We start from the raw sequence: 26,984 nt of genomic DNA on the forward strand, positions 1-26,984 counted from the left end.
CCAGACTACACAGTGCAACAACCCAGAAGACAGAAATCTTCATACTCTGATGACGGAGGCAGTATGACCTCTGAAACGTTGGTTAACATCGACCAGACTACAGAGCGCAACAACCCAGAAGACAGAAATCTTCATACTCATCGCTCTGATGACGGAGGCAGTATGACCTCTGAAACGTTGGTTAACATCGACCAGACTACAGAGCGCAACAACCCAGAAGACAGAAATCTTCATACTCATCGCCCTGATGACGGAGGCAGTATGACCTCTGAAACGTTGGTTAACATCAACCAGACTACACAGTGCAACAACCCAGAAGACAGAAATCTTCATACTCATCGCCCTGATGACGGAGGCAGTATGACCTCTGAAACGTTGGTTAACATCAACCAGACTACACAGCACAACAACCCAGAAGACAGAAATCTTCATACTCATCGCCCTGATGACGGAGGCAGTATGACCTCTGAAACGTTGGTTAACATCAACCAGACTACACAGCACAACAACCCAGAAGACAGAAAGCTTCATTATTATGATGTTAATTTTGTCCTCTGTTCACTTTTTAAATAAGTGTCATTCACTCTTTATAAGTAAATAACCGTTTAAGTTTTTTAGATTGCCAGTGGATTAAATAAGTAAGAGGTCAAGCATAAAGAGATAACAGTGATAAATTTCGTACACTGAACTCAGTCTCCAGAAACATAATTAACATTTGTCTTCATTTAGTTTTTTTCAAGCCAAGTTTTTGACATCTACCGGAGTAAATTAAACGAAGGAAGATAAGGTCCTGGGATTAACACTTGTTGACAGTAAATTCTTATTTCGTATTAATGTGAAATATTTATACTGTTAACTGCATACAATAGTCTTTACAGTCATAGAAGTAATGTTCCTGGTTCATCCTGTGGTTCTTATTTTTTTTTCTAATGATGGAGTATTACATACAATATTTTTGTTCTTCTGGAGAAAATTCATTGTTCATTGTGGTAAAATGAAGCCATGTTTCAGTAGTTGGATCTCCCCTTGTCTTTGCGCAGTGTGTCCTGAGATTTGGATTGTTCATTATAGAGCAGTGGTATTCAACCTGGGGTACGCGAAGACATCTTAGGGGGTACGTGAAATTTAAAAAAAATATATTATTTTATAATAAACACTGAATAATCAGTAATGTAATTTATTTAATTTATTTTAGATGTAGATTATATACTACGTATAACTTGAATTATACACCAACAACTTTGGGGGTACAAAGTTGAAGAGAAACTATATCTGGGGGTACGCGAAGACATCTTAGGGGGCACGTGAAATTTAAAAAAAAAATTATTTTATGATAAACACTGAATAATCAGTAATGTAATTTATTTAATTTATTTTAGATGTAGATTATATACTACGTATAACTTGAATTATACACCAACAACTTTGGGGGTACAAAGTTGAAGAGAAACTATATCTGGGGGTACGCGAAGACATCTTAGGGGGCACGTGAAATTTAAAAAAAAAATTATTTTATGATAAACACTGAATAATCAGTAATGTAATTTATTTAATTTATTTTAGATGTAGATTATATACTACGTATAACTTGAATTATACACCAACAACTTTGGGGGTACAAAGTTGAAGAAAAAGTATATCTGGGGGTACGCGAACGAAAAATACCACTGATTTAAAGGACCCACAGAGTAGGTATCTGTCTTCTTCCTTATGAAAGATATGGTGGAGAAACATGGGGAGTAAAGCGGTAAATAAATATAAAGTTTTAACAATTGTCATGTCAGGGAGAAATGGATATGTATTATATGATTGGAAGATTCAGCTAAAGCAAAGAGGATTAAAAAATAAAATAATACACGGACTTTGTGGTTAGTTTTGTGTAATATACAGTTTATTTCATGTTAATATTCTTCCTCTACAAAGAATGGGTACTTGAAGCCCATTTTGAGGTTATAAAACTGATAATAGCTGTTTCTTTTGAGTAATGTTTCTGTATAATCTGCAAGATTTTTAAGTCTTCTCAGTGTTTAATCACTATAGCTCCTCGTGAGTTTTTTGCTGTATGTTTTGAACATTTATGCTAATTTGAGATTCGCTGATTGGAAGGGAATCCCAGAATTCTCTGTTTCCCAAGTCAAGGCTGCATCTCATCTCCAAGTGGCTGCTGTTAGCGATATACAAATATGTAAGCTCGTCACTTCTGGCTGTCACTGGTTCCCAAGTGAAGTTCCTTCCACTGGGAACAGGATTACTGTAACAAGTGAAGGGAAGTGTTATAATTCATAATGCCTCTTTTGCTATATGATACGCAGAAAGTAAAATAATAAACTTCGATAATGGCACAAGTTTTCAGAATGAATGGGGTTTCGTGGAAGGTGGTACGTTGTTTGCTCTACTTCATTCAATTAGTGGAATCTATCCCCAGTTTGTTATAAACCCTTCATTGTAATTTATACATTTCTTATGCATTCTGACATAGTTTATGAAAAATTTAATAGCACAGCTGGTAGATATTGTTTCACAGAAGAAACTCACCGCCAGATTATCGACCGTTGAAAGTGTAACAGTATTACATGCAACATTATCAAAGATTTTTTTTATATCTTAATTGCGTCATGTTTGTGTTTTATTGATACAATATTTTATTTTCCATCTATACACAAACTTAAAATAATGTTGTTTAAAATTACTTAAAATTATAACATCCTCAGTAGATACTGCATCTTGTTACATTTTTTGTATTGACGACCGTCTCTTAATATCGGACACACAACACATCACTTACAACCCGATATAAAACATCCAAGCACAACCTCCAAAATTAAAAGAAGAGACAAAGACTTAAAATCAAACAAATCAATATAAGCAACGCAAGATGTACAACAGTTTTTAAAATTGATAGACCTGATGATGATGTAATACACATTGAAACATGTCGTCAATACAAAAAATGTAACAAGATGCAGTATCTACTGAGAATGTTATAATTTTAAGTAATTTTAAACAACATTATTTTAAGTTTGTGTATAGACGGAAAATAAAATATTGTATTATCAAAGATATATCACACAGTATGTACAGTCATACCCATTTCTGTTGAAACTATCCCATATGTCTACAAGTACTTTAGACATATCCTTGTCTTGTTGCGTCTCCTCAGTATTACTGTAGGGAAGTTGTAGTACAAAAGTTGAGTCGTCTGCATGACTAACACCTGGAAGGAATAAACAGTTTAGGAGGAATGGCTTGTTGTCTACTCACATACTTTGGCACCTGAAGCTTCATGGCTCAGTATCCCTTTCAGTATATATTTATTTATTGTTTTTTTAATGATGCTGTTGATAACTCAGATTATTTAGCTTTCAATGAGATTATGATAGTGAATAATGAATTGGAAATGATGTGGAATTACGTGGTCATTGCCTAATGTACTAGGTGGGGGTGAGTGGTCAGCATCATGCTCCAAATGCACTTTACGCCCTGGTACCCTTTTGGATAGGCGTCAGAGCTGGACTGGATGCAGAGGCTGGGAGAATCCTTTGCCCCTGCCAGGGATTGATCCCCGGTTATCCAGTCTGTAGTCACTTCCTAAATATTTATATATTTGTGGTTATTAAAATATGAAAGAATTAATTAAATATGGGAAGTTGCATGTTCCTTATTAGCTTTATCTGCAATAAATTTGTATCTACAGTTAATGAAAGGTGAGAATGAACATGGGTATGTTATATGGTTGTACCAAAATTAATATTTGTTCCTGACAGGTATTCAGATACACTGTGATGCCCTCTGTAGCCAAATTGGTAGAAGTAGACTGGTGCTGAGTTGACAGCTGCTTGAATTCTAGCTGCTCGTTCAGCTTCCACAACAAAGTGGCGATCGCCAGTCATCTGGAAATAATTAATTGTGATGCTACCTATTAGCATACTGTTGAATATATAAATTTTGGTTTCAAATGGTACTGAGCTTTATAACACGATATGAAATTTTGGCTCAAAATGTATTAAAATGTTATTTAATTTGCTAATTACACTAAAGTAATTTCTTCCTTTTCTTCGTTACATAGACCTTTTCTAAGGTTACACAAACTGTTCAAAGCATCTCATTTGTGGTCTTCCTAAATTCCGCTTTTCTCAACGTCCGTAGCTGAAGATGCTTCTTGGTAATGTATACTGCGCTGTCTGGCAATGATTTCATAATTAATTACTACATTATTTTTATTTAATTTATTGCATTATACTCCTGCAGTTTTTAATCATCAGCATTTCTTTATTGTGACAGTTTCTGTTTAGCTTACCTGTATGAAGTTGCTTGTAGTTTCTGGGGATATTGTTTTACCCTGAAGGTAAAACTGGTGAATGCTCTGAGCCACGGCTTGCTTCTGCTCCTCTGGCACAGTATAGTTGTAATCTAATATGAGAGGTGCAAGCTCACTGAATCTGTTCTGTACTTCGTTCAAGATGTCTTCATTTTCCACCCAACCTGTCAGTAAGTTCAAACGTGTAAGGAAATATGCTCACTGCTTTTGTACTTGTACTGTTTCCTAAAATTATTGTGGATAAGCAGGCCATAATAATTAAAATATTAAGAAAAGGAATAATTTCATGACTTTTATTGACCATTGATGGTATGTTTGCAGCAAAGTCTTGTATATTCCAGATACTGATACTATTATATTCTTTTCAATCTATCTATGAAAAACTTGTTTTAGTTGTGTTTCTGTTATCGTCTAATTAATTACGTAATTTTATATCAGGAGCCAATGAAAAACTTGTGTTACCACAAGCTTTGATCTTGAAGTAGTTCAGTATAGTTCATAAATCATAAATTAAACTATAACACTTTCAGATTAAGGTGTTCTAATTAATTTCTTTGTGAAACAGAGAAATTGAAGAACCGCAGTCATCTTCATGCTTGCCAACATGAGAACCTAAAATCTCACAGATTTTACTTTGTTGTGAGATATGACAAAACCCGTGCCAGCCGATATTCTTAAGTATTTCACAATGAGGAGATTTGGTATGTACTTCCTGCAGGGTAAAGTCCTTCTTCTGTTGTAACGCCTGTGATCCAAGGTAGATTTTGGACATTCCCATCTAAAAGTATATCAATTGGTTGTCTGTCCAAGAATGGAGTAACACCCGCCACCTCTACAGTGGGACCAAATGGAGAAAATGGCATGTTCTGCCAACCCTAAGTGGAGAGCATAAAAAAATAATTCCTGATTAATATACATCTCAGAAACTCAAATTAACAAATTAAGTCCTCTAACATGACACGCCTTGTGTAGTGAAACATTTACATATTTAAAATTATTTATTATCCAGCTCTATCCACTGCTCATGGGTATGCTACATGACCTGCCCATTTTATCCCATCCACTTTTAATGGCTGTTTTGATTTTAAAAATGTTCTGTTAAACTGAAGCGGAAAGCTTGCAGAAATGTTTTGTATTTTATCAACACCAGCTAGATACTCAGATAAATAAATCATCACTAACAAGATATATATAATATAAGGCTGAGATTTCACTCTGTCCTTAGAAAGTTTTACCTGGAATGTTGCAACCTGTTGAACAATCATGCTTGCTGGTCGATGTCTCAGGCAGTCCAGTAGCTCGCGTGATGTCTGTGTGTTACACCCCAGTTCTTGTGCTAATTTCATTGCTTTTATTCTTCCATTTTCCATCTGTGTCCATGGACATAAAGCGCTTCCACTCTGGGAAATCCCTCGTTGGAATAAGCCTATCAGCAACCATACATTTTTGTTGTAAAATAATTAACAGATAGAATTTTTGGTTTTCACAACGGTGAGTAAAAAGAAGATGGCTGTCTTCTCGGTTGTAGTGCTGTATAGTCTGGTAGATGTTTAGTGATGTTTCAGAGGTCCTTGTTGCCTCCCACTGCATCCCATAAGAGAGCCATCTTCAAATAATTGGTACATTTTATGTCCCTTAATGTAAGTGACCATCTCTCATGTTACATAGTGGCAAACATATGGTGTTGCAGTGACAAGCACCTTTTTATTTATTGGTTAATGGAATCGAAAATTTTAAACTTTGCAATTTTAAAATGCGGAGTGTTATTGATTCATACCTAATTTTAATAATTCCATAGTCAATATCTTGAATCTTTAAAAAAAGTTTGTTAGGGAATTGGTTGTGTTTTTAGATTTGCAGGTTTTCACCATTTGTTTGTTGATTTGGTTCAGGTAACACTCCAACAGTCATTTTAATAATTAATTGTGTATTTCATTATATTCACTGTGCATCTTCTTTTAGTCTCACCATTGGACTCTCTTGTAACTAATTAAATTCAGTCCTCATTATATTTCTTTCAGATCCATTTTAGTATTATGCTCTCATCTATTCCTAGGTCTCCTAAATAGTATCTTTAAGGTTCTGTAACTAAACTTCTGTATGAATTTCTCATCTTCCACATACATCCTACATTTCCACACATACTTCATCATGTTTGGTGTATATTACAAATTGTAGTACTCCTCGTTATGTAATTTTCTACATCTCCTGTTACTCTGTCTGAGCTCCAGATATTTTCCTCACCACCCTTTCCTCAAACATCCTCTATTTGCATTATTCTGTAGGGCGAGGGACCAAGTTTCACACCCACACAGAACAACAAACAAGTGCATGACCTGAACGTTTTGGTCGAGTGATTAACACTCTTGCTTCGTATTCAGGAGGTCCAGGTTCAAGTCTTGGCCCAGAGACCAGCTATCCTGACTGGGTTTTCCTTAGTCCCTCGGGGCAAATGCCAGTATAGTACCTTAGATTAGGCCATGACCTCTTTCTTCCACATCATTTCCAATTCACTATCATCATCTCACTTGCTGCTATATAGTCTGATCTCCTGAAAAAGTGTCATTAAATAAACTACAAATCTATTGGTGCTGCTTTTTGGATCTTAGGATTACCTTACCGTGAGATAATGGTGACAGGTAGTGGTAATGGACACTGGCACCACCTGCGGATTGACCGGTTATAGTTATACTTGCTGGGTTTCCGCCAAATGAAGCAATATTTCTTTGTACCCAACGCAGTGCTGCAGTTTGATCTTTTAATCCCATATTACCTGGGACCACTTCATCTTCTGTGCTCAGGAAACCTACAACAGTTACATTTAACATCCGATTATAATCACAGTGAAGTTTAAAATACAAGAAATTTTGAGATAAGAAGTGAAATGTGACAAAATATACCGTTTGATAACTAATATTATAACATTATGACGATTTTTAGCAGGTACTCTTTAGAAAAGTTATTAAAGTTTAACAAAATTGGCTACTGTTAAAAAAAATTGATATCTCAAATTTTGTGGTTACTTTTTCTTATATTTATTAAGTTTTTTGTTTTTGATAGAATATCGCCAAACATTGTGATCAAGTGATTGGCACTCCTGCTTTGTATGTGAGAGGTCCTGGAGAATGGCTGTGAGGTTTTTGTGGTTTTTCTCAGTCCCGACAAGTAAATGCCAATGTAGTACCTTTAATTAGGCTATAACAGCTTCCTTGTACATCATTTCTAATTCATTATTTATGAATCCTATCATATGATGCCGTTTATTCCGACCTGCTGAGAGTGTCATGAAACAATAAATAAATAGTTAAAATATGTAGCTTATTGTGAAGTCTTTTCACATTTGTACTGCTTGTGATTTTTGAGATGTGAGGTTCCAAGCAGCGAAATTACTTGGAAGAAACCCTTGCTTCTTATTATTTAAACACATTAGTGAAGCATATTTAGGCCTTCAGACCTTCATATATGAAGCAAATTGAAATTCCACACTTGGTCTCTATTGTCATACTGGGATACTGGGAACGACCCGTTCTTCAAGTGCCCGAGCACAGTGGGTCCCAACTTTTTGTTGGCTTTGATCTATTAGACATTCGGTAGGACTCCTTGGACGAGGGATCGGCTCGTCGCAAGGCCTCTACCTGTACACAGGACAGTACAACACACAAAAACGCGGACAAACATCCATGGCTTGAGTGGGATTCGAACCCACGGTCCCAGCGACCAAGCGGCACAAGGCCCACATCTCAGACCGCACAGCCACTATGGACCCCCTCTTTTGTCATGGTAACATTAATAAAATGTACTGAAATAGTTTCTGAGAGAGAAGTTATTTGGTCTTACCTAGTGGTCCTAGTCTGTAGTTGAAAGTTACAAAGACTAAATCTCGATCCATGAGATATTTTGGACCGCTATCACTACCTGCACCAAATATGAAGGCTCCTCCATGGATGTTGACGATAACATCCAGTAGTGGAGCACCACCACCAGCTGGTAGCTGGAGGAGTATACAATTATGCATTAACAAATTAATTTGTACTCTTCACCAAATGTTATTAGAAAAATTAAATCATGGAGCATGCGATGAGTAGGATATGTAGCACACATGAATATATGAGAAATATATAAACAGATATAGTTGAAAGATCTGTAGGAAAGAGACAACTTGAGAAACCTAGATTTTGATTATAGGATACTAGTAAAGATAGCATGGACTGGATTAAAGTTTATACACCCAAGTGTAGCTGTCTATATCTCTGTGCAGAGGAGCATCAGCATTACGACCTTCCGGCATGACGTACATCCCACTATTTTATGTTGTTAGACCCAGTATCTCCGATCATGCAGATATATTCATAATGCTCTTCTGGCATGATGCCTTCAACATCCATCGCCATATTATGAAAATGAAGATATTAAGAGTGCGTACCATGGTTGAATATACGTTAAGATATAGGCAGTCCTCGTCTCCTTGGGGATTGGGGTGTTTTGTGGCGACTGTATTGTATTGCAGACATTGGCTCCCTGGTTTTATAGCTGGCCATACACCTCTCCATGGTTTGGCTGGTGATGGGTCCTAAAAAAAATTGAAGTTTTATAATGAATGGCATATTAGCTTCCAATGTCATCGTTAAGAATGTTAACTTTAGTCATCTTCAAATTATCTTAGTTAATCTGTAGAAAATGTACTCACTAAAACAACAAAAGAAAGTTTAATTAGTTATATGTGGTATGTATAATGACACTTTCAGTAGATCATACAATATAACATCAAGTGATAGGATGATTAATGAATATTGAGTGACGTGCAAGTGTATAAAGTTTTTGGAAAATATTGTAATTTTTATTAAGATTGTTTCTTTATGTTTCATAATCACTTTACTCAAACTTAGTCCACGTGATGGATGCCAGTGCAGTTAGCATTTTCTTCAGTAGCTTTCAGTAATTTTTATGAGTTTATTGTATCTATAACAGACTATTGTAGAGTATACATCCAGACGTCTGGTGATACATCAAGTTTTGTATTCCGCTTCTTAGTTTTATAATTTAGATCCGGACCCTTACTAGTACCTTGAACCGGTGTTTTCCTGTAGGTGGCCGTGCATATGGTATTCCTTGAAATGCTGAAAATATTCTTCCACCAGCTGAAGTGAGATAAGTTCCACGTAATGCTCCCTGTTCAACGTGGACTAGTGGTCCCAGTTGGGGTGGGACAGCCCCAAAAACCAGAACTGCAGTTATCGGTAGAAACGTTGCCCACAGCATGTTGCGCATAAGGGCAGTTCGCAAGTGGAATGACACTTCCATTCTAATAGAAAGTTCATCGTTTAAACTTATATTAGTTTGCCGCAGTTCTAATTACACTTATCAGTCTCACTGGTGCTAGATAAGCAGTGCTTGTAAACAGAGGTGAATGATTTACTGTTACTGTTTGTTCATTGTATCTTCTTTTTTTTTTTTGACTGCCTCAAATGTGTCTGATGATAAGGTATGATATATTTTGCCTGTCTGTTGTTAGCATTAGAGACAAACCAGTAATGAGAAAAATTATGTATTTTATGTTACAAATTTGAACTGATAGTCAGGCACTTAATTACCTTTAATTTCTAGGTCTGCTTCTGAAGTCCATTAAAAACTGAAATTTTGAAAATGCAAGTTTGCATATGTGTGGCGGAATAACGTGATAATACACATACCAGTAATTTCTGTTTATGTAATTTAGAGACACCATATTTAGTATAAAAACGTAAAATATAAAACCATGGAATTGTTTAACATTCCTCCTCAAATAAAATTATTCGTGTCTAAGATTCCAATTCAGATTTTTTGTGGAAAAATATTTATAGATATTTAACTATTTTGCTAGCAGATAGCAGAAAGTTTCTCTTGTTACATCATAATCTGCTACCTCATGCTTGCAGCAGTATAAATTAGAAAGCATTGAATTAATTGCCACATGAACCCCATAAAATGATCTAAATATAAACAATTAATTATGGAAATTGTATGAAGACGATAAAGTCAAGGACTGTGAGATGGACAGGGTATGTAGCACACATGAGAAATATGAGAATTGCATGCAAGAATTTACTTGAAAACTTAGGAGAATTATGCATACCTGAGGGGTTGTTATAGAGATGGAAGGAAGTGGGGGTGATTATGTGAATAGAAACATAAGGGGTATATAGGATTTGACGTTTTCACAGCGGTGAGTATGAAGATTTCTGTCTTCTGGGTTTCATCGCCCTGATGACGGAGGCAGTATGACCTCCGAAACGTTGGTTAACATCGACCAGACTACACAGCGCAACAACCCAGAAGACAGAAATCTTCATACTCATCGCCCTGATGATGGAGGCAGTATGACCTCTGAAACGTTGGTTAACATCGACCAGACTACACAGCGCAACAACCCAGAAGACAGAAATCTTCATACTCATCGCCCTGATGACGGAGGCAGTATGACCTCTGAAACGTTGGAAAACATCGACCAGACTACACAGCGCAACAACCCAGAAGACAGAAATCTTCATCAGGGCTATAAATTAGAACATGGAAAATTTGTCTGAGGATGAGAATTGAGGTTTTCATGGTGGTGAAAATTTGAAATGTTATCTTGTGGGTCGTGACACCGTGTCGACTTGTAGGTGGTTACTAATATTTTGGAAGAACCTGTGACCTCCATCTTCATTGCACACTTTTAACCTGAGAGTAAAGTAATGGCTAATTGATGATTTCTGTCTTCTTGGTTGTTGCGCTGTGTAGTCTGGTCGATGTTTACCAACGTTTCAGAGGTCATACTGCCTCTGTCATCAGGGCGATGAATGTGCCAATTGGGTGGGTGGGGCTGGGTTTATAGGAGCCGGACCGTGGATGGAGTATCCTGCCCCTAGCCGGGAGCAGGTGTCAAATGCCAAACATGCCAGTCTATGCAGCATTGTAATCCAAAGGTCCACAATATAAATTAATTTGAGGATGCGGCCCATTTCATTGTAGTATTGTCTGTGGTTGTGAGTGAGGTGTATTCATTAGAATCCGTGGTAGAAGGTTGTAAGTTCATGTTACAGGTATCCATAAACCTAGAAGAGAAATTGGCTTTATAACCGTAACTACGAGTCTTTTCAATCTGTCATTATGCCACATGGTTATTGTTATAGACTTGTCTCATTAAGTTCACTCTGCATACGAAGTGTTGAGATGCTGTTTACTGTGCTTTAAGGCTCCATTAAAGATAAGAAACCGAGTAAAGGAAGAAAGAGACCGACAATGTTTTCAGTGCAGTGGCCCTCGTGAGCAACACCTGCTTTTTTCATTTTCCGTCTATTCCACGGAGACATTTGTGTTCCTCCATTGGCTTGACTTTGTGTAATACTGACAACTGATAGCTATCAGATTACAGCGCTAAACTCAGCTGTGAACTATACCAGTTTCTTCTAAAATGTCGGCTGTGAACCGTGGATGTGAACACGTGTAAGTAACGCTGGAAGTTTTCTAAAGTGCCCTTTATTCTTATTTTAGGCATTATCAAAGGAACATGCTGTTATTGAAGTCATCGATGAAGATGTTCATCTAGTTTATGACCTCGGTAGTCGAAACAAGACACGCATTGGCAAGGTAAACTTTTTATGTTCTCAGAAAATTATAATCTTTTTTTATGATTTTAACATCTGGATTATAGTTAGTGAGAATTAAGATATTAAAGATTCAGGTATGGTTCTTTGGTAAGTAGTTTTGCATTCTGTGAGAATGTCACGAAACCTATATATCTTGTAGGTTGTTACCAATGTCTTAGAAACATAATATTTATCTTTTACCCTGAAGATGGCATTGATATATTACTGGGAAACATTGGTGATGGTAGCCACCTACAAGACTACTTAGCATCGCAATCCAGAAGATTACAGTTGATATCATACATCATTATTACAAATAATACTACTACTACTACTGATGATTACGAGCTTTAACGTGGTTTTTATTTTCAGATGGTACTACAACCACATGTTCGTTACCAATTACCAGATGGCGCTCGACTGCAGCTAGCAGATGTTACGGCAGTATACCAGAGGCTTCCCGTTAATCTAGAAGTGGACGATGGGAGTAACTCTGAAACAGGGTCAGAATCCATGCTCAGTCTTATCAATATGGTAGATAAAGAGGAATCTTCACAATTTAATGTCTTAGGTAATGATATACTGATTTATATCACCTGTGCAAACTGAATTGTCTTTTTACCGTCTCTTTCAATTTAGACCTGTGAGTCAAACTTACTCATTTTTGGGCCTGACAGTATATTAATCACTTTTATCTTTCATTTAAATCACAAATATTTGCAACATTATCATCAGACATTTCTGAAAATGTCATCCTATCCCAACCTAATGTTGGAAAAGAAACTCATTTTGAAATTTACTTAAAAAAATTTAGATGTATTTAGTAACATTTAATGCAGTTACTTTGCTCACCTTCATAAAATATTGGCAGTGAATGTGTAGGGGCTTTGAATTTCTTATGTTATGCAGTCACACAGAACCTATTAAAAAGTCTCTTGCGCTTATCTTTTTTCAAGTTGCTGGTATGGAAATGCAGCACCAACGCAATGTACGCTGTATATTAACTGACTAAGAGTCAGTTGAAGATATCTGTCTTTTAGGTTGTTGCGCCGTGTAGTCCGGTAGAAGTTTACCGACGTTTCAGAAGTCCTTGCTGCCTCCATCATCATTGAAATGAGAGACTCATCACCCTGATGATGGAGGCAGCGAGGACCTCAAAACCTACATAAGAGTCAATTTCTGTTTTGATTGTGTGTGCAGTCTTTGAAAAAAACATTGTAACGGACTACAGTCACACTCATAAATAAAGGTATTAAATAAGGCATAGGACGAGGGTTTGGGGGAAGGGGCACTTACTGTAGTGCAAAGTAAAGGCTAATGTTTTTAAGTAAGAGTGTACAACAGTTTTTGTGCGGGACTGTATAATATATAATAATAAGTGTAAGAAATATAAAAATTTGTGATTAGTCGTTGTCTTCAACCAATTTGTCATCAAAAAATGACGTCATCAACAATGTCAACAGATATTTGTTTACACGGCATTGTTGTGTTCCACAACAATGCCGTGTAAACAAATATCTGTTGACATTGTTGAAGTCGACACAACAATGCCGAGTAAACAAATAACGCTTCACAACAAAAGAAATCAAAGAATATCAAGTCAGTCGCATTATCACTGCTCCAGAAACAGCACGTCGCATTCTTCAAAATTGACTGACAGTTGTCCTAAAACATCACGAAAGTGAAAGAAGAAGTTATAAAGTATTTGAAGTACCAACTCCAACAACCGCAACAAGGTAAAGTGATACTCATTCGATATATTACGATGATGAAAACTATTATAAAAACTGACTTTATGATCGATTTTGAGACGAAGATTTGCAAGGGTGGGGCTGGACGTAAAAGGTTGACTGAACAAGAAGAGTTGGTCTCTGAACAGCGATGTAAAAACTTAAACATCAGACCTATTTAACAAATAAAGAAAAGCGAAGGGAGACTTACATTGATAAACCTAGAAAAAAGAAAGAAGTCTTACATTCATAAACGCAGAAAAACTTATTCAACAAAAACAGAAGAGCAGAAGAAAACAAACGAAGATTTGCAAGGGTGTTGCTGGACGTAGAAAGTTGACTGACCAAGAACAGTTGGCCTCTGAACAGCGACGTAAAGAACTAAAACATCAGAACTATTCAACAAAAAAAAACAGAAGAGAAAAAAAAATAAGACTTGCAAGGGTGGGGTTGGACGTAGATAGTTGACTAACCAAGAACTGTTGGCCTCTGATCAGCGACGTAAAGAAGTAAATTATCAGATTACAGGAAGCGCTCCGAAAAGATTAGCCATCGTTGTCGTCAAAACATGACGTCATCAACAATATCACCTTATATTTGTTTATACATTAGTTTAGTGTCTTACTCAAGATTTTAAAACACAACCAAACCACTTCGGGAGGTTGGTCAAGTGTTTAAACACCCCATTCGTTGTGGTTAATTTAGTTTCTTACTCTGTGGTTAAAACACTTGAATGAGACACTAAACTAACACCTCTTCGGGACTAACCAAGGTTGGTTGCGTTTTACAAACTTGACCAACCCCCCCTAGGAGCTCCGAAAGGAGCGCCCTGCTCTAGTATAAGAAATATGAAGAGCCACTCTGTATCTCTAAAATCTAATTATTCAGTTGATTAAATGGATTTATTTTCTTGTTTTGTTTTAGATGCAGTCATTGTTCCAGAAACACCAGGTCCTTCATGTACAAAGCCAAAAAATGTTGTGATTATTCAGGAATCTCCAAATTCTGACATGGATAGTTCTTTTGGTATGACTAATACTTGTAAAACAAATGTATCGAGAAGAGACGAGTCCGCGGGAGTTTCGGTAACAGAGGACAAGGATTTCAAGAACCATTCAAAGGTAAAACAGGACACTAATGATGACAGTGTATTCGAAGCTGAAACGCAGTGTGATACTGACTGTCCAGATATGACAAAGTGTTCAGCAAATACGTTACACATGTCCAGTGTATCTCATAATGACGAGGTTTGTGCAAGTGAATCAGACCAAGAAGAAGATGACTTATTTGAGGCAGAAACACAGTGTGAAGAACCATCTCTGAAAGTTCTACTTAAGTCATCCAATGCAAATGATTCAAAGGATCGAAACTTAGCTCTCAGAAGTGAAACTGTAGATGCAGTAGATGATGACATTTATGAAGCTGAAACACAGTGTGTACCAGGTGACATTCCTAATGAAAAAATCGGAGTTAATGTTGCAAGTAAAGGGAAGCTAGGTTCAAAAATTGTTAACTCCCTGGAAGAAAGAAAGGTTAACATCGGTACTGCCGATCGGTTATGTAAAACAGATCGTTTTGTTCCTAATGATATGGGTGATTCACCTGATGAACATGGTGGTGAAATTTATGATGCTCCTACACAATACATCTCAGGGAATGGAGAAAGAACATCTTTTATGGGCAAAACAGATACATTTAGTGTCTGTAGTGAGCAAACTAAAGAATGCATGAGTTCTCATGAAGGTACTGATATTAAATTGTCTGTAGACAGAAAAGAAGACATCACAGACTCAAGCACTTTAACAGAAAAGAAAGGTGTTGGTTCTGAAAATAAAGTGGATGAGGCGCCCTCATCAAACAGAGAAGACCAGCAAAAAGAACAGACAGATAGTGATGGAAATTCAAAGGTCGCAAAAGCAGCGCTTGACGCGAGTTTCAATGAAGATAGCTTTGACCATTCTATGTTGGAAGGGGATGTTGACTTATTTACTTATGAAGGAACATGTGTTATTGACTCTAAAGAAGCAACGCTTGAAGTCAGTAATACTACTAAAACATTCAGCGAAGTACATTCAGAAGGAAGCAAGAGTGAATCAGTCAGCACAAATTCTAATGATACCCACGCTAATTTAGTAACGTTGTCTAAAGAATGTACAACCAAACCATCAAAATCTGAGAAAACTGTTTCAGGTTGTGGGACTTTTGAAAAATGTACCTCAAGTAATTCCAAATTAGTTCAAATTCAGAATGATGCAGGAGGGAAAGCAAGTGTACTTGATGCCAAAGAACAAAGTGTTGTACCATTGATGAAGTCACTAAGGCCCACTAATAAGGAAACTCCAAAACTGTCTAATGGATCAGGGGATGAAACAGATCCAGATGATATTTTTGAGGTTAAAGCTGAAGCTAATGTATCACTAAATAGAAATAAGAAAGGTAGTACAAAGTCCTTCCATCGTTCTTCAGTCGAAAGTAGTTCAGATACTGTAACCACCATCAGCAAGATCAAGTCAAAACTCTCTGCACAACCAGGTAAAGATTCTGGAGACGAGACGGATCCAGAAGACATATTTGAAGCCAGAACTCAAATTCATGTACCTCCAGTTAAAAATAGCAAAATCGTCTCAAAACACTCTGAACCATCTTCAAGTAAAATCTCTCGTGAAACATCTGTCTCTGTTAATAGTAGTACACAGGTGAACATTGATTCTGGGAATGCTGAAGATCAAGACAGAATTTGTGAAACACAAAATCAAGTTGTAGAATCACAGGATGAGAAGAATAGAAAAATTACAAACCCTGAAGATTCATCAAAGCAAGACTCGTCCAAGTCAATTACTAGCAAACCTGCAGTCATTAGAACCAAAAAATTAGAGACACCAACACAATTATCGACTGAATTTAAAGATAATAATAACAATGATGATGATGATGATGATGAAGATATATTTTGTGCTCCAACTCAAATATTGCCAATTCCAAATGAAAACATACATGCTACAAAGCTTCCTGTGTCCTTGAGGAAAGAGATGACGGACAGCAGTGTTAAAATATCAACACAGTCACACAGTGCCTCCAGAGATCATGACGGTAATAATGATGAAGATGATAACATTTATGAAGCCGAGACCCAAATTGCAGAAACTCCAAACAGAAGTAGCAAAAGCTTAACTGAAATATCTGAGCCTGCCTCAGAGGCTGAGATAAAAGACATACAAGCGATCAAGAGTACTGACAGATTTATACAAGAGGATGTAAGTTCATCAGAAATAAAAAACACTAAAAAAGCGAGGGCAACCACGCAGTTAGATAATGCTGCTGTAGTTGATGATGGTGATATTTTTGAAGCACCGACTCAAATTATAGAAGTTCCAAGTAGAAGTTGTAAAGACTTTACTGAGCATTCCAAATCTTCTCCTGCTGAAGTTAAAATAAATGCACCAGCAGTAAAATATGGCAGTGGAGTCAAGGCACCTAAATTGATAGAAACTTCTTCAGGGAATGAGAATGATGGCATTTTAGAAATTGGAACCCAACAGATCGAGGTTCCAGATGGTAATAATAAAGATTTTCCTAAACATTCTGGATCTTCATCAGGGAAACGATCTTATCATCCATCAACACAAGTGTCTTTTGGTACTGTAGATGACCCAGAAAAAGGTATTTATGATGCACCAACTCAGAAAATCACTGACAGGATTTTTAAAGAAATACCAAGTGATGATTCAACAGTTGTGGGTTCCAAGGTAGGATCCAAGAAAGTATCAAATTCTGGACAAGCAAGACAGAAAACAGACCAGAAGATTCTTACAAATAGAGTTGCTACCATTAAACATTCCTCTGAATTATCCATAGACTCAAGTGATGAAACTGATACAGCTGATATCTGCATTTCTGTAGCTGGGAAAGTAAATTCTCCTGATACGAGCACCAGCGACGCCAAAGAATTAAATAAATGCGAGTTGAGAGAATCGTGTGTTACCGAGGGCATTAAAAACATATCTGAAAATATAAGACCTACAAAGGTCAGTGCAACACCAGATGTTCAGAGTAGGTGTGATAAATGGTCTGAAATTAGAACACAGACAACTGCAGAGGTTATACCTCAGAAGGAGAGCAGCGAAGTGCCCGAAGTGGTAGTATCAACGACAGATTCTACACCAGGGCTTCAAGACAGTGGTTTTGACGGCTCAAAGAAATCTGTTGCAGAGACCGGTGTTGACAACAGTGAAACTGTACCACCAGATAAACCAAAAGGTACAGTTGGGAAATCTGGAATGGCAGAATCAGTAATACCAGATACTCCGAAACCTGAAATGAGAGAAGCAGAGGAACCACATGGCTCTACACTCCGAGCTGAAAAAGCTGGAGATGGGGAACGTGGGATGGAAGGATTAAGGAAGCCAGGAATTCCAACATCAGGCGTTCAGAAGGAAAATAATGAAGTGTCTGGGATGACAGAATCAAAGAAGACAAATGATTCTGTATTAGGTACTCACGGAAATGGTCGTGGAACATCTGATATGAATGAAATCAAAAAGCCAGGTGATAATATGGCAAGTGATCAGGGGTGTTTTAATGGAAAACATTTGATTTCAAATTCAAAGAAATCTGATATAAAAAGTACTCAAAAAGAGGATGATTCAAAATGTGAAGGGGCAGGTTCAGAGATACCAAGTGATGATAAATCTAGTATTCATGATGGTTCCGGCGATAAAACAGACTCAGAAAATGTCCTTGAAGCGAACTCACAGAAAATTCAAGTAGATAGAAGCTCTGAGTTAAATAAAGTTAAAAAATCTGCTGTACCTATCGACGCTCATAAAAATGTAGATGTTGTAGATAAGCTGATAGATGACAACTTGAATGATACATTTGAGCTCATAATGCCATCATCACAGGATTTAATGAAGGCTGTAAAAGCATATGAGGCAAAGCAATCTCCGTTCAAACCAGAAGAAGTTATTCCTAGTGAAGACGAAGAACCATCCAGCCTAACACTTAAAATCCCTAGGCATAGTCACTTGAAAAGTAAAAGAGCCAAGGTTAGGAAGAGACCCTGTACTAAAAGCAAGGCTTCGGACGCCACAGTAGTAGGTAGCGTAAAGCACCTGCCAGACGAAAGCTCTGTTGATGTAAGTACGATATCAAACGCTGCAGCTGGAACAAGTAGAAGAAGAAAACTTTCTTATGAAGATATTGATCAAAGTGATAAATCAGATATTATTCTTCAGGCCAGCAAACAAAGGAGACTTTCTAACAAAGATCCTCTTGAAAATGACAGTAAAAATGAAGTAAATGATATGACGTCACGTCGCAGGTCACGTAGATGTCCTGGAGAGATTCAACAAATTGAAACTGAAGATGTAGTTAACACGGATAAAGAAAATGGTAAAGCAAGAACGTCAAAAATTGTTAAGGGTCAAGATGAAATAGTTGCATCAGCTGATTCCCAAACGGAGACGAACGTGAAACTATCTATTGAGACCTCTAGAAGAGAGAAATCATTACGTAGTGGAGTTCACAGAAATAAAAAGGAAGAACAGGGTTTTAAATCAGAACAGTCTAATAAACCAAGAAAAGGAAGAAGAAGATTAAAGGAAGTTGTTGAATCAACAGAAGATAATGATAATAAAGAGACAGGAAAAAGAAGTGTTGATAAGAAGGAAGACGTGGAAAATGCCCTTGCAACAAGCATCCGTCCTTCAATACAACAGAAAATGACTCGCAAGATCCGAGACAGCTTAGGAAGTGATAAGAGTGAAGGTAGTCCAGCTCCAGAAGAAGAAAGGTCAAAGAGTAGAAGCAGAGGACGTTTAAGCAGTAACTCTCAAAATGAGGTTAATGAGAGAGTAGAACTTAGTACACACAGGACTTTGAGGTCAAGAAAAGTCTCTCTAAGCAAACCACCTTCGGAGGAGTTATTGAAAAATTCAGAAGATTTTGGCGGTAATACTTCTAAAGATGTAAAAGAAAAGAAAATAACTGATTCGGTTCCTGGTCAGCAAAATGTGTCCCTTCGTAAGTCACCGGGACAGAGTAAAGGAGACGGAGCAGTTACGTCTGTGACTGACTCATCAAAGAACCGGTCTCCGCAAAAAGTGGCAAGGCGGAATGATATAGAAATCGTGAGCAACCGGGAACGAAAACGGAAGACCGAAGAAACTGTCACCGAGGCAGCTTCCAAACGTTCCAAGAAGGCGAAATCTCAGGAAAGCAGCGCTGACAGATGCAGTCCAGAAACAAGTAAGAATGTGTTAAATACTGATGAAAGTTTTAAAGATTTAGATAGTGACTTCAGAACAAGAATTTCAGGCAGGAAAGAGAGACAGACCGCGAATGTGGAAGCGATGCAAGAACCGTCTACCAACATCCATTCTGTATTAAAATCTTCATCAAGTTCTAGTATAGAGTCTGTTCAGAGTTGTACAGGGAGAAGCGTGAGAAGGAGAATGGCTGTGGCTGTTAAAGATACCAATTTGTCATTCTTGAATGTTTCAGGCAGACCACAACGAGGTGTAAAACATGCAAAATCTGCTGATGAGGAACGTGCTGAACATTTACCAGCAAAACAAACAAAGACCGAAGAAAAGCTATCCAAAACACATTCTCCTTCGTTCGAGAACAGTGTACAGAATGATGAAGTTAAATGTGTGCAATCTCCTAGAAGAGGCAGAACAAGAAGGAAAGTTGTGAGCTCTCAGAAGTCAGAAATAACAGAAACAGCAAAACACGATACAAAATCTGGTCAGAGAGAGAGAACAAGTAGGATCTCAAAGACTGACAAAACCTACAAGGAACTGGAAAACGAGCCTGTAACCCCGAAATCACGCAAAATTAATTTATCTGCGGACCAAGACATAACACCCCAACATGCAAGATCTAGCCGAGGAAGAGGAACACCACAGAGTAACATCCGACTTAGTTCTCAGAAGGTGAGTGTTACTGTCGTCGTCGTTGTCTTCGAAGATAGCAGGAAGAATGTGGAGAGGGGATGGAAATGTAGCATTTGAAAACAAAAATTTTGTAGAAGATGTATGATCTGAAGATTTTACTTCTTCTCGGGCTACCAGCCACGTAAGGTGGTTTAGTGAAGTAAATACCAATGTTTCAAGAACCATCTTCGTCCTTGTCCTTGGGGACCTCACCCGGAGGACGAAGGTGGATCTCGAACCGGTGTTTTCTTAATTAAATCACGTTACATGGCTGGTAGCCCGAGAGGAATTTATTATGTGTAGAAGATGTTAATGCATTGCTGGTCATTTGTGATGACATCTGGAGGCCTTGAAAGTTGCATAGACTGTTATGGCATTTCGTTTGTGGATCTGTCTCAGCTAGTATTCCATAGACATAACCATTAGTGTTTTTGTTGTGAACTTGTGTCATCTACACAGTGTATTAAAGTTTGAAAAACTTTGATTCATGTACATACATGTTTTGGCATATTAATTATTTCATTGCACATGAATTGGGAAGATTATTAACAAAGAGTGTGTATAGAAATATTTAATTAATATACCGTGAATGTAATTTTTGCTGCAGAGTGATAGCAATGTAAGCACTCAACGGCGTTCCACTCCACGTAGAATGGCATCAGCTGGTGGAACAGCACACCACGTTCTTTTCACCGGATTCTCTGACTCCAAGCAAGAATACGTCGTCAGGCAACTAGGTATAAAAGAAACAAGTTTGGTCATTGACAGAATATGTAAATTAAAATTTATAAAGCGGGGAATGGTGTAAGAGACGTACAGAAGCTGAGTCACAAAATTGTTCTGCCTGCACCAGCCTCGATGTTATTATACGTATGAGACGCAAGGTTCTCACGATGACAAAGATGTTTAATTTGGTCTTCTGGTTTGTAATGTCGTGTGCGTTTGTACACAGAGATCAATGTTTTGGAGGAACATACTGTCTCCATCTTCAGGACTGGTAGTACACAGTGCTACAACCCAGAAGACAAGCATCAAGGCATAAGTGATCATTATGTGTAAAATATATGAACAAATGAGTTATTACCCCTATTTCACACAAATTCCATTCCTGTATATGAGATATTTACTACATAAGCACATTATATGTTGGTATTTGCTATATTGGGTTACTACAGAAGATTTTTTTTCTGATTCCTACAGGTGGTCGTGTGGTGGACTTACCTGAATCTTGTTCAGTTCTTGTCACAGACAGGGTGCGGCGGACATACAAATTTCTTTGTATCATGGGTCGCGGAAAACCCATCGTTTCACCCGAATGGCTAGCACAGTGTCAGCGATCTGGCTGTTTTGTGGGTATGCAGCGTCTTCGATACAGATAGTATATCAACAATCTAATAAATTAATAACTTACCTGCCTCACCATGTGCGCATATAAAACACAAACACACGTACGTTAATGTACACATAAGCCACACATCGATATCACATTTTGTTTTGTAAATCTGCGACAAAAATTGTTAAATTTATGCGTTTCCACTAATGAAAAGTATTTTATGATTAAACAAAACTTAACTCAGTTCTAGTTAGAGTCTTTCGAAGGATATTTAGTATCTGGGCATTGTAAAGTTTTAAAAATTAGGTCCACTATTTTAAATTATTTGTTCACAGATCCGTGGAAATTCCTGATAAAAGACCACGAATCAGAGTCAAAATTCAAATTCCAGTTACGGGAGTCGTTGGAAGTTGCGGCTAGGACTAACCTACTGGCAGGTTACAGCGTCTATGTTACACCAAAAGTTAACCCACCCCCATCAGAGATGAAAGGTAAGGATTGTCTGTTACTGTCACAGTGTTATATTTATTAAGGCTGAAAAACGTAAAGGTAAATTTCTTTTAAAATCTAATGCTAGGTTGAGAGCATGTTTCTGCGTCTACAGAATGCCCCATGATCTGAAGTTGATACTTCAGCGATGTTTAGGGGAGTCCTTTACAAGTCAGAAGTAAAGAGTAATCATTTCACCTACTTTGTATATTGGAGGAGTTATATAACATGAAATTGAAGTTGTTCGTGAAAGTAAGCATAAGGAGGAATTTTGCTGTATACTGTTTCATAATTTCTATTGAAACAGTAACTTATTACATTAATACCTCATAGTGCCACCGCGGTCTGTCTCTTAGGCAAGTACTTGCTCTCTTCAAAAGAGAATCAGTTGCCCTGTAAAGTAGTGTCGTAATTTTTATCTATACCGCTACGTTGAAGATGCAGCCAGTTGGCTCTGCTACGGTTTTTAATTATCCGAAGGTGTCCTATCCGGAAACCTTGGTGGCCAGAGTTGCAGCGTTCCAAGCTTATCCAGATCTTGTGCCACTTGGTCGCGGGTTTGAATCCCACTCAAGCCATGGATGTTTTTCTGTGTTGTGCTGTCATGTAAATAGGTAGAGGCCTTGCGACGGGCCGATCCCTCGTCCGAGGAGTCCTACCGAATGTCCATAGATCAAGCCAACTAAAAAGTTGGGGACCCGTAAAGGGTACCGGAAAATGCACAATCATTGTTAAACCGGAAATAGAAGAAGAAGAAGAAGAAGAAGCTTATCCAGCGACCTGTAAAGTGCTAAATTAAGAAAAAAAATATTGTATTTCCTTGCAGGCATTATCGAAAGTTGTGGCGGAGTTTTCATGAGTCTGGGGGCTGTCAAATCTTGGCCAGTTAATAGTTTCATCATATCATGCTCAGATGATAAAGCCAGTTGGTCTAAGCTCAAGAAATCGGGCAAGCCTATTGTGGGAGCAGACGTTCTTCTGTTGGGAGTTCTGCAGCAGAAGCTCGATCTGAAATCAAATACTTTGATGTAGTCATCACGGCCATCGGAACCTTGCGTCGCGTTCAGGTGGGCTGCACGTGACTCAGTTTACTAACATACTAGGTTGCAGACTCTCTGTTGCTATTGTACATTATTTCATATTGCTGTCCAGGATTTTATAATGTGACTGTGAATGCACATGTACATTAGCGCATATGTAATTGTAAATGTTTACGTAGAACTTGCATTAGAACCTCATTCATTTAGACTCATTTTAACACAACATTAAATAGATGTGTTAATTAAGAAAGATATGCTGGTATTGTTTCAAAATTATAAATTAAGTCTGAAGTTTTATGGTCTTGGTGCATTATTAAAATAACTTCGTGGACATCATCCATCAATTTAATATCTACCTACTCAGTTGGTCCAATCGGTACAGCTAGTCCGTACATTTTCCAAAATGTTATGTTTTAATCATAGGAAGATGATGAATAATGTCTGGGAAGTTTGTTATTAAAAAAGATATGTTAGAATGTGGATGAAATCTGCGGTAAATAAAGAAAGTGCGTAGAAAACTTTATAGTCGCAGGTTTTCGAAAAATCTGTCGAATACGTTCCAGTCGCAGAAGTATGTTCTGTTCATTAATGCTAATTCCTTTATTGCCTTTTTTTTGACAGAATTGTGTATGGAGTGACCACATCTGCCCACACATATTTGTTTCCATTTAATATATTTCATCGCAGCGGACCAATTTTAAAGAAGCTGATGTTACAGGTGATCATTTTTTTATTATTATTATATTTCCTAAATTCCATCCTTTGTCAGTACCATTATCACCGCCGCACGAACTTTACGTGCGGAATATATCGGAATGATGACAACCAGCGTGTATGGAGGTATCTTGCGAAACGCGCTTCGTAGTAAGAATATTATGATAGTTGTGCGGACTTTTCAAATTTAGTTTTATGTTTTGTGTAATTCCATAACTTTTTCAGTCGGACCAGTTATCTAGATATCGTCTGTTATATACCGGTGTGGTTATCTTTCTTTAAAAAAAATAAATGTAACAGCATTTGTAATGTACGTTCCTGGCATGGAATGATATTAATAAACGATTAAAAGCAGAACAGTATTACTCATTGGCAGGTTAAAATTATATTATTATTATTATTATTATTATTATCCCATCTATTCACCACTTTATGGGGTATGTACCTGAGACAGACCTTGTCCCTAAGGTACATAGGGCAGCAGCTGTTTCCGGGATACATATTGTTTTCAGCAAGTGCCACATGTATTATATAATTTTATTTTATGACAGCGTCTTTCGAATGATGTATGAAGATCCCAATATGACGGTCTTCTGCAGTTCCCTGATGTCGTGTTCGCCCGTGATGTTGGCCAGATATTATTATTATTAACATTATTATTGTTTAAAAACCTCATATTTTCAGATTTCGTTATGATGCTCAGTGTGTATATTCAGTACTTTACATCAAGATTTCACATCAGTATTATTCTTCGAAATTATGTTGTGTCTGAATATTATTCTTTTGCCACTTATGTGTCTGCTAATGAGGTTTTGCTGTGATCCTTTTATAGTAATACATTTTTTGTACCTGTTTGAATGGTTTGTATTAGAATTTAGTCTGTGAAAGAAGACAGAGTAATTATGTAAACTCCACAAGTTAGCTGAGGGATAACCTTATTTTATTAGTAAGTATATGTTTGAATATATGTATATTCTTTATTTAGTGTAAACACCCCCTACCCCTACCATCGAATAAAAAGTGATTTATATGCCGTGATAACCGACTACTGCAGAAGTGAGAATCTAAGTAACTTTTAAATACTAATAGTACAACTATAAAATAGGAAAGATGTGTGTTTACTGGGGTCCGCGAGGTCTGAGGCGTGGGCCTCGTGCCGCTTGGTCGCTGGGGCCGTGGGTTCGAATCCCACTCAAGCCATGGGTGTCTGTCCGCGTTTTTCTGTGTCGTGCTGTCCTGTGTACAGGTAGAGGCCTCGCGACGGGCCGATCCCTCGTCGAAGGAGTCCTACCGAATGTCTACAGGTCGAGCCAACGAAAAAGTTGGGACCCGCAGTGCTCAGGCACTTGAAGAACGGGTCGTTCCCAGTATCCCCCGGTATGTTTACTAATTTGTGAAATAAAATAAAAAAAGTTTATATTTGATCAGTTTTCCTGTTACAGCATCCCATTCAAATCTGTGTGGCCATCATGAATCGATTGAGATTAAACTGTATGTCCAGATAGGACGTCTTGTATCTAAACTATACAGTGCTCAATTTGTACATATTTATTTCGATCTGAACGTGAGAGACGGTGAACTTTTTTCTTTAAACTTTTATCTTACAATAGATGGGTCTGTGTACTAGCTTAATGCATTACTTGCATGCATTAAAACTTATGTATGATAAAGAAGAAACATATTTTATATCCAGCATCTCTTCATTGAGTATTTCTACTTTTTTTCCCCCACCTAATTGACATGAAAGACGTGGACTTATGGATGGATGACGACTGTCTTCTTGGATGTTTGAAATTTTCTCTGAGACTACACTGGTGCAACATCCCAGAAGACGCACACACCAAAAGAACCACATGTTAGTAATTCTAAAGAAACGTACATATACACGTGCATTCTGTATTAAAAGAAATTGCTAGTTGCTTAGACAAGATGTCTTTTATTTTAATTCTTAATAAATTTGTATAATTATGAATTTTAATTAATTTTGCTCTTCAAAGCGTATTCACATTTTCTCAATCCAAAGAATCCAGATTTGTATCCTGGACAATTAATGATGGGTTTTTGAATGGTATAATGATGTTTGTTTTGTGATGCGACTCCCAAATTCCCACCCAAAAGGTTAAATTTCAGGATCTCATAGCAACCAGTATGAAGATGACCGTGCATGTGTCACTGTCATCTCGAGGGAAGAACATAAATTGGAGGGTATTTTAGAATAGGTACAGAGAACTTTTTAATCCAAGAGGGACGAAGTGGCAGAAGGACGGAGGAAACATATCAATTGTTTTATTCGCTAAATACAAAGGTTATCAAATCAAAAAAGGCTGTGGTGGTCAAGATATGTGTCTGGTATGACTTTGTTAAAAATTCTAGCCTTAATGCCTAACAGCGCAAAGATATAAAATGAGCACTGAATTCATCATTGAACATATAAGACGTTCCAAGTAAATTAAATTATTGAATGCCTCAAGGTCATTTGAAATGTAGGTAAACAGCTCCTAACCTATAAATATAATCTTTGCCCACAACGATATATAGTGGCAATTTTATAATCTGTGCTAGATACTAATTGCAGCATGTCTGCACTCTTTTTCTAGTGCATGGTTCCCTCCTTAAAATTTGTAGAACGAAGCTTTTCACATTCTAATAGATGCTTGTATTTGCGTACTGTCTGAACTCATCTGCCACGATTATAAAAAGTATATCTGCATGAAGTGAAATGCATTACAGCATTTATTATTTTGGGTCATCTGTGGAAAGTAATCCATGGTGAAGCCACGATAGGAAATTAGATTACTGTGATAATCTATGATACCAT

At 37.3% G+C, this 26,984-nt stretch overlaps 2 protein-coding genes across 9 annotated transcripts in view; one reads left to right on the forward strand and one right to left on the reverse strand.

The window, feature by feature from the left end:
- LOC110833606 (uncharacterized) overlaps positions 1-26,138 on the forward strand; it is a 43,203-nt gene extending 17,065 nt beyond the window's left edge. For 3 of the 8 annotated variants that reach the window (XM_087349023.1, XM_087349021.1, XM_087349022.1), the window contains exons 4-12: positions 11,831-11,926; positions 12,298-12,496; positions 14,580-19,901; positions 20,157-20,590; positions 21,198-21,327; positions 21,791-21,943; positions 22,259-22,414; positions 23,239-23,479; positions 24,074-24,523. In XM_087349023.1, the coding sequence (XP_087205149.1) occupies positions 11,831-11,926; positions 12,298-12,496; positions 14,580-19,901; positions 20,157-20,590; positions 21,198-21,327; positions 21,791-21,943; positions 22,259-22,414; positions 23,239-23,444 (6,696 nt within the window). In that variant the 3' untranslated portion in view covers positions 23,445-23,479; positions 24,074-24,523. Of the gene's footprint in view, positions 1-11,830; positions 11,927-12,297; positions 12,497-13,512; positions 13,662-14,579; positions 19,902-20,156; positions 20,591-21,197; positions 21,328-21,790; positions 21,944-22,258; positions 22,415-23,238; positions 23,480-24,073; positions 24,524-24,717; positions 25,860-25,913 lie in introns of those variants that run through there. The other 5 variants (XR_015535221.1, XR_015535219.1, XR_015535220.1 and 2 more) reach the window with 5 other exon arrangements.
- LOC110833609 (venom carboxylesterase-6) lies at positions 1,870-9,656 on the reverse strand. The gene is made up of 10 exons (XM_022071893.2): positions 9,383-9,656; positions 8,742-8,888; positions 8,156-8,309; positions 6,939-7,124; positions 5,554-5,744; positions 5,028-5,193; positions 4,298-4,482; positions 3,740-3,890; positions 3,088-3,214; positions 1,870-2,251 (listed from the first exon to the last, which is right to left on the reverse strand). Exons 1-10 carry the CDS (start codon positions 9,617-9,619, stop codon positions 2,035-2,037), a joined length of 1,761 nt encoding a protein of 586 aa, XP_021927585.1. The 5' UTR covers positions 9,620-9,656; the 3' UTR covers positions 1,870-2,034.
- Positions 26,139-26,984: the final 846 nt, after the last annotated feature.

This window comes from Zootermopsis nevadensis, unplaced genomic scaffold (assembly GCF_977971745.1).
Source record: "Zootermopsis nevadensis isolate Lab colony 2312 unplaced genomic scaffold, Znev_1.0 Znev_ptg000015l, whole genome shotgun sequence".
In the NCBI taxonomy this organism is placed as follows: domain Eukaryota; kingdom Metazoa; phylum Arthropoda; class Insecta; order Blattodea; family Termopsidae; genus Zootermopsis; species Zootermopsis nevadensis.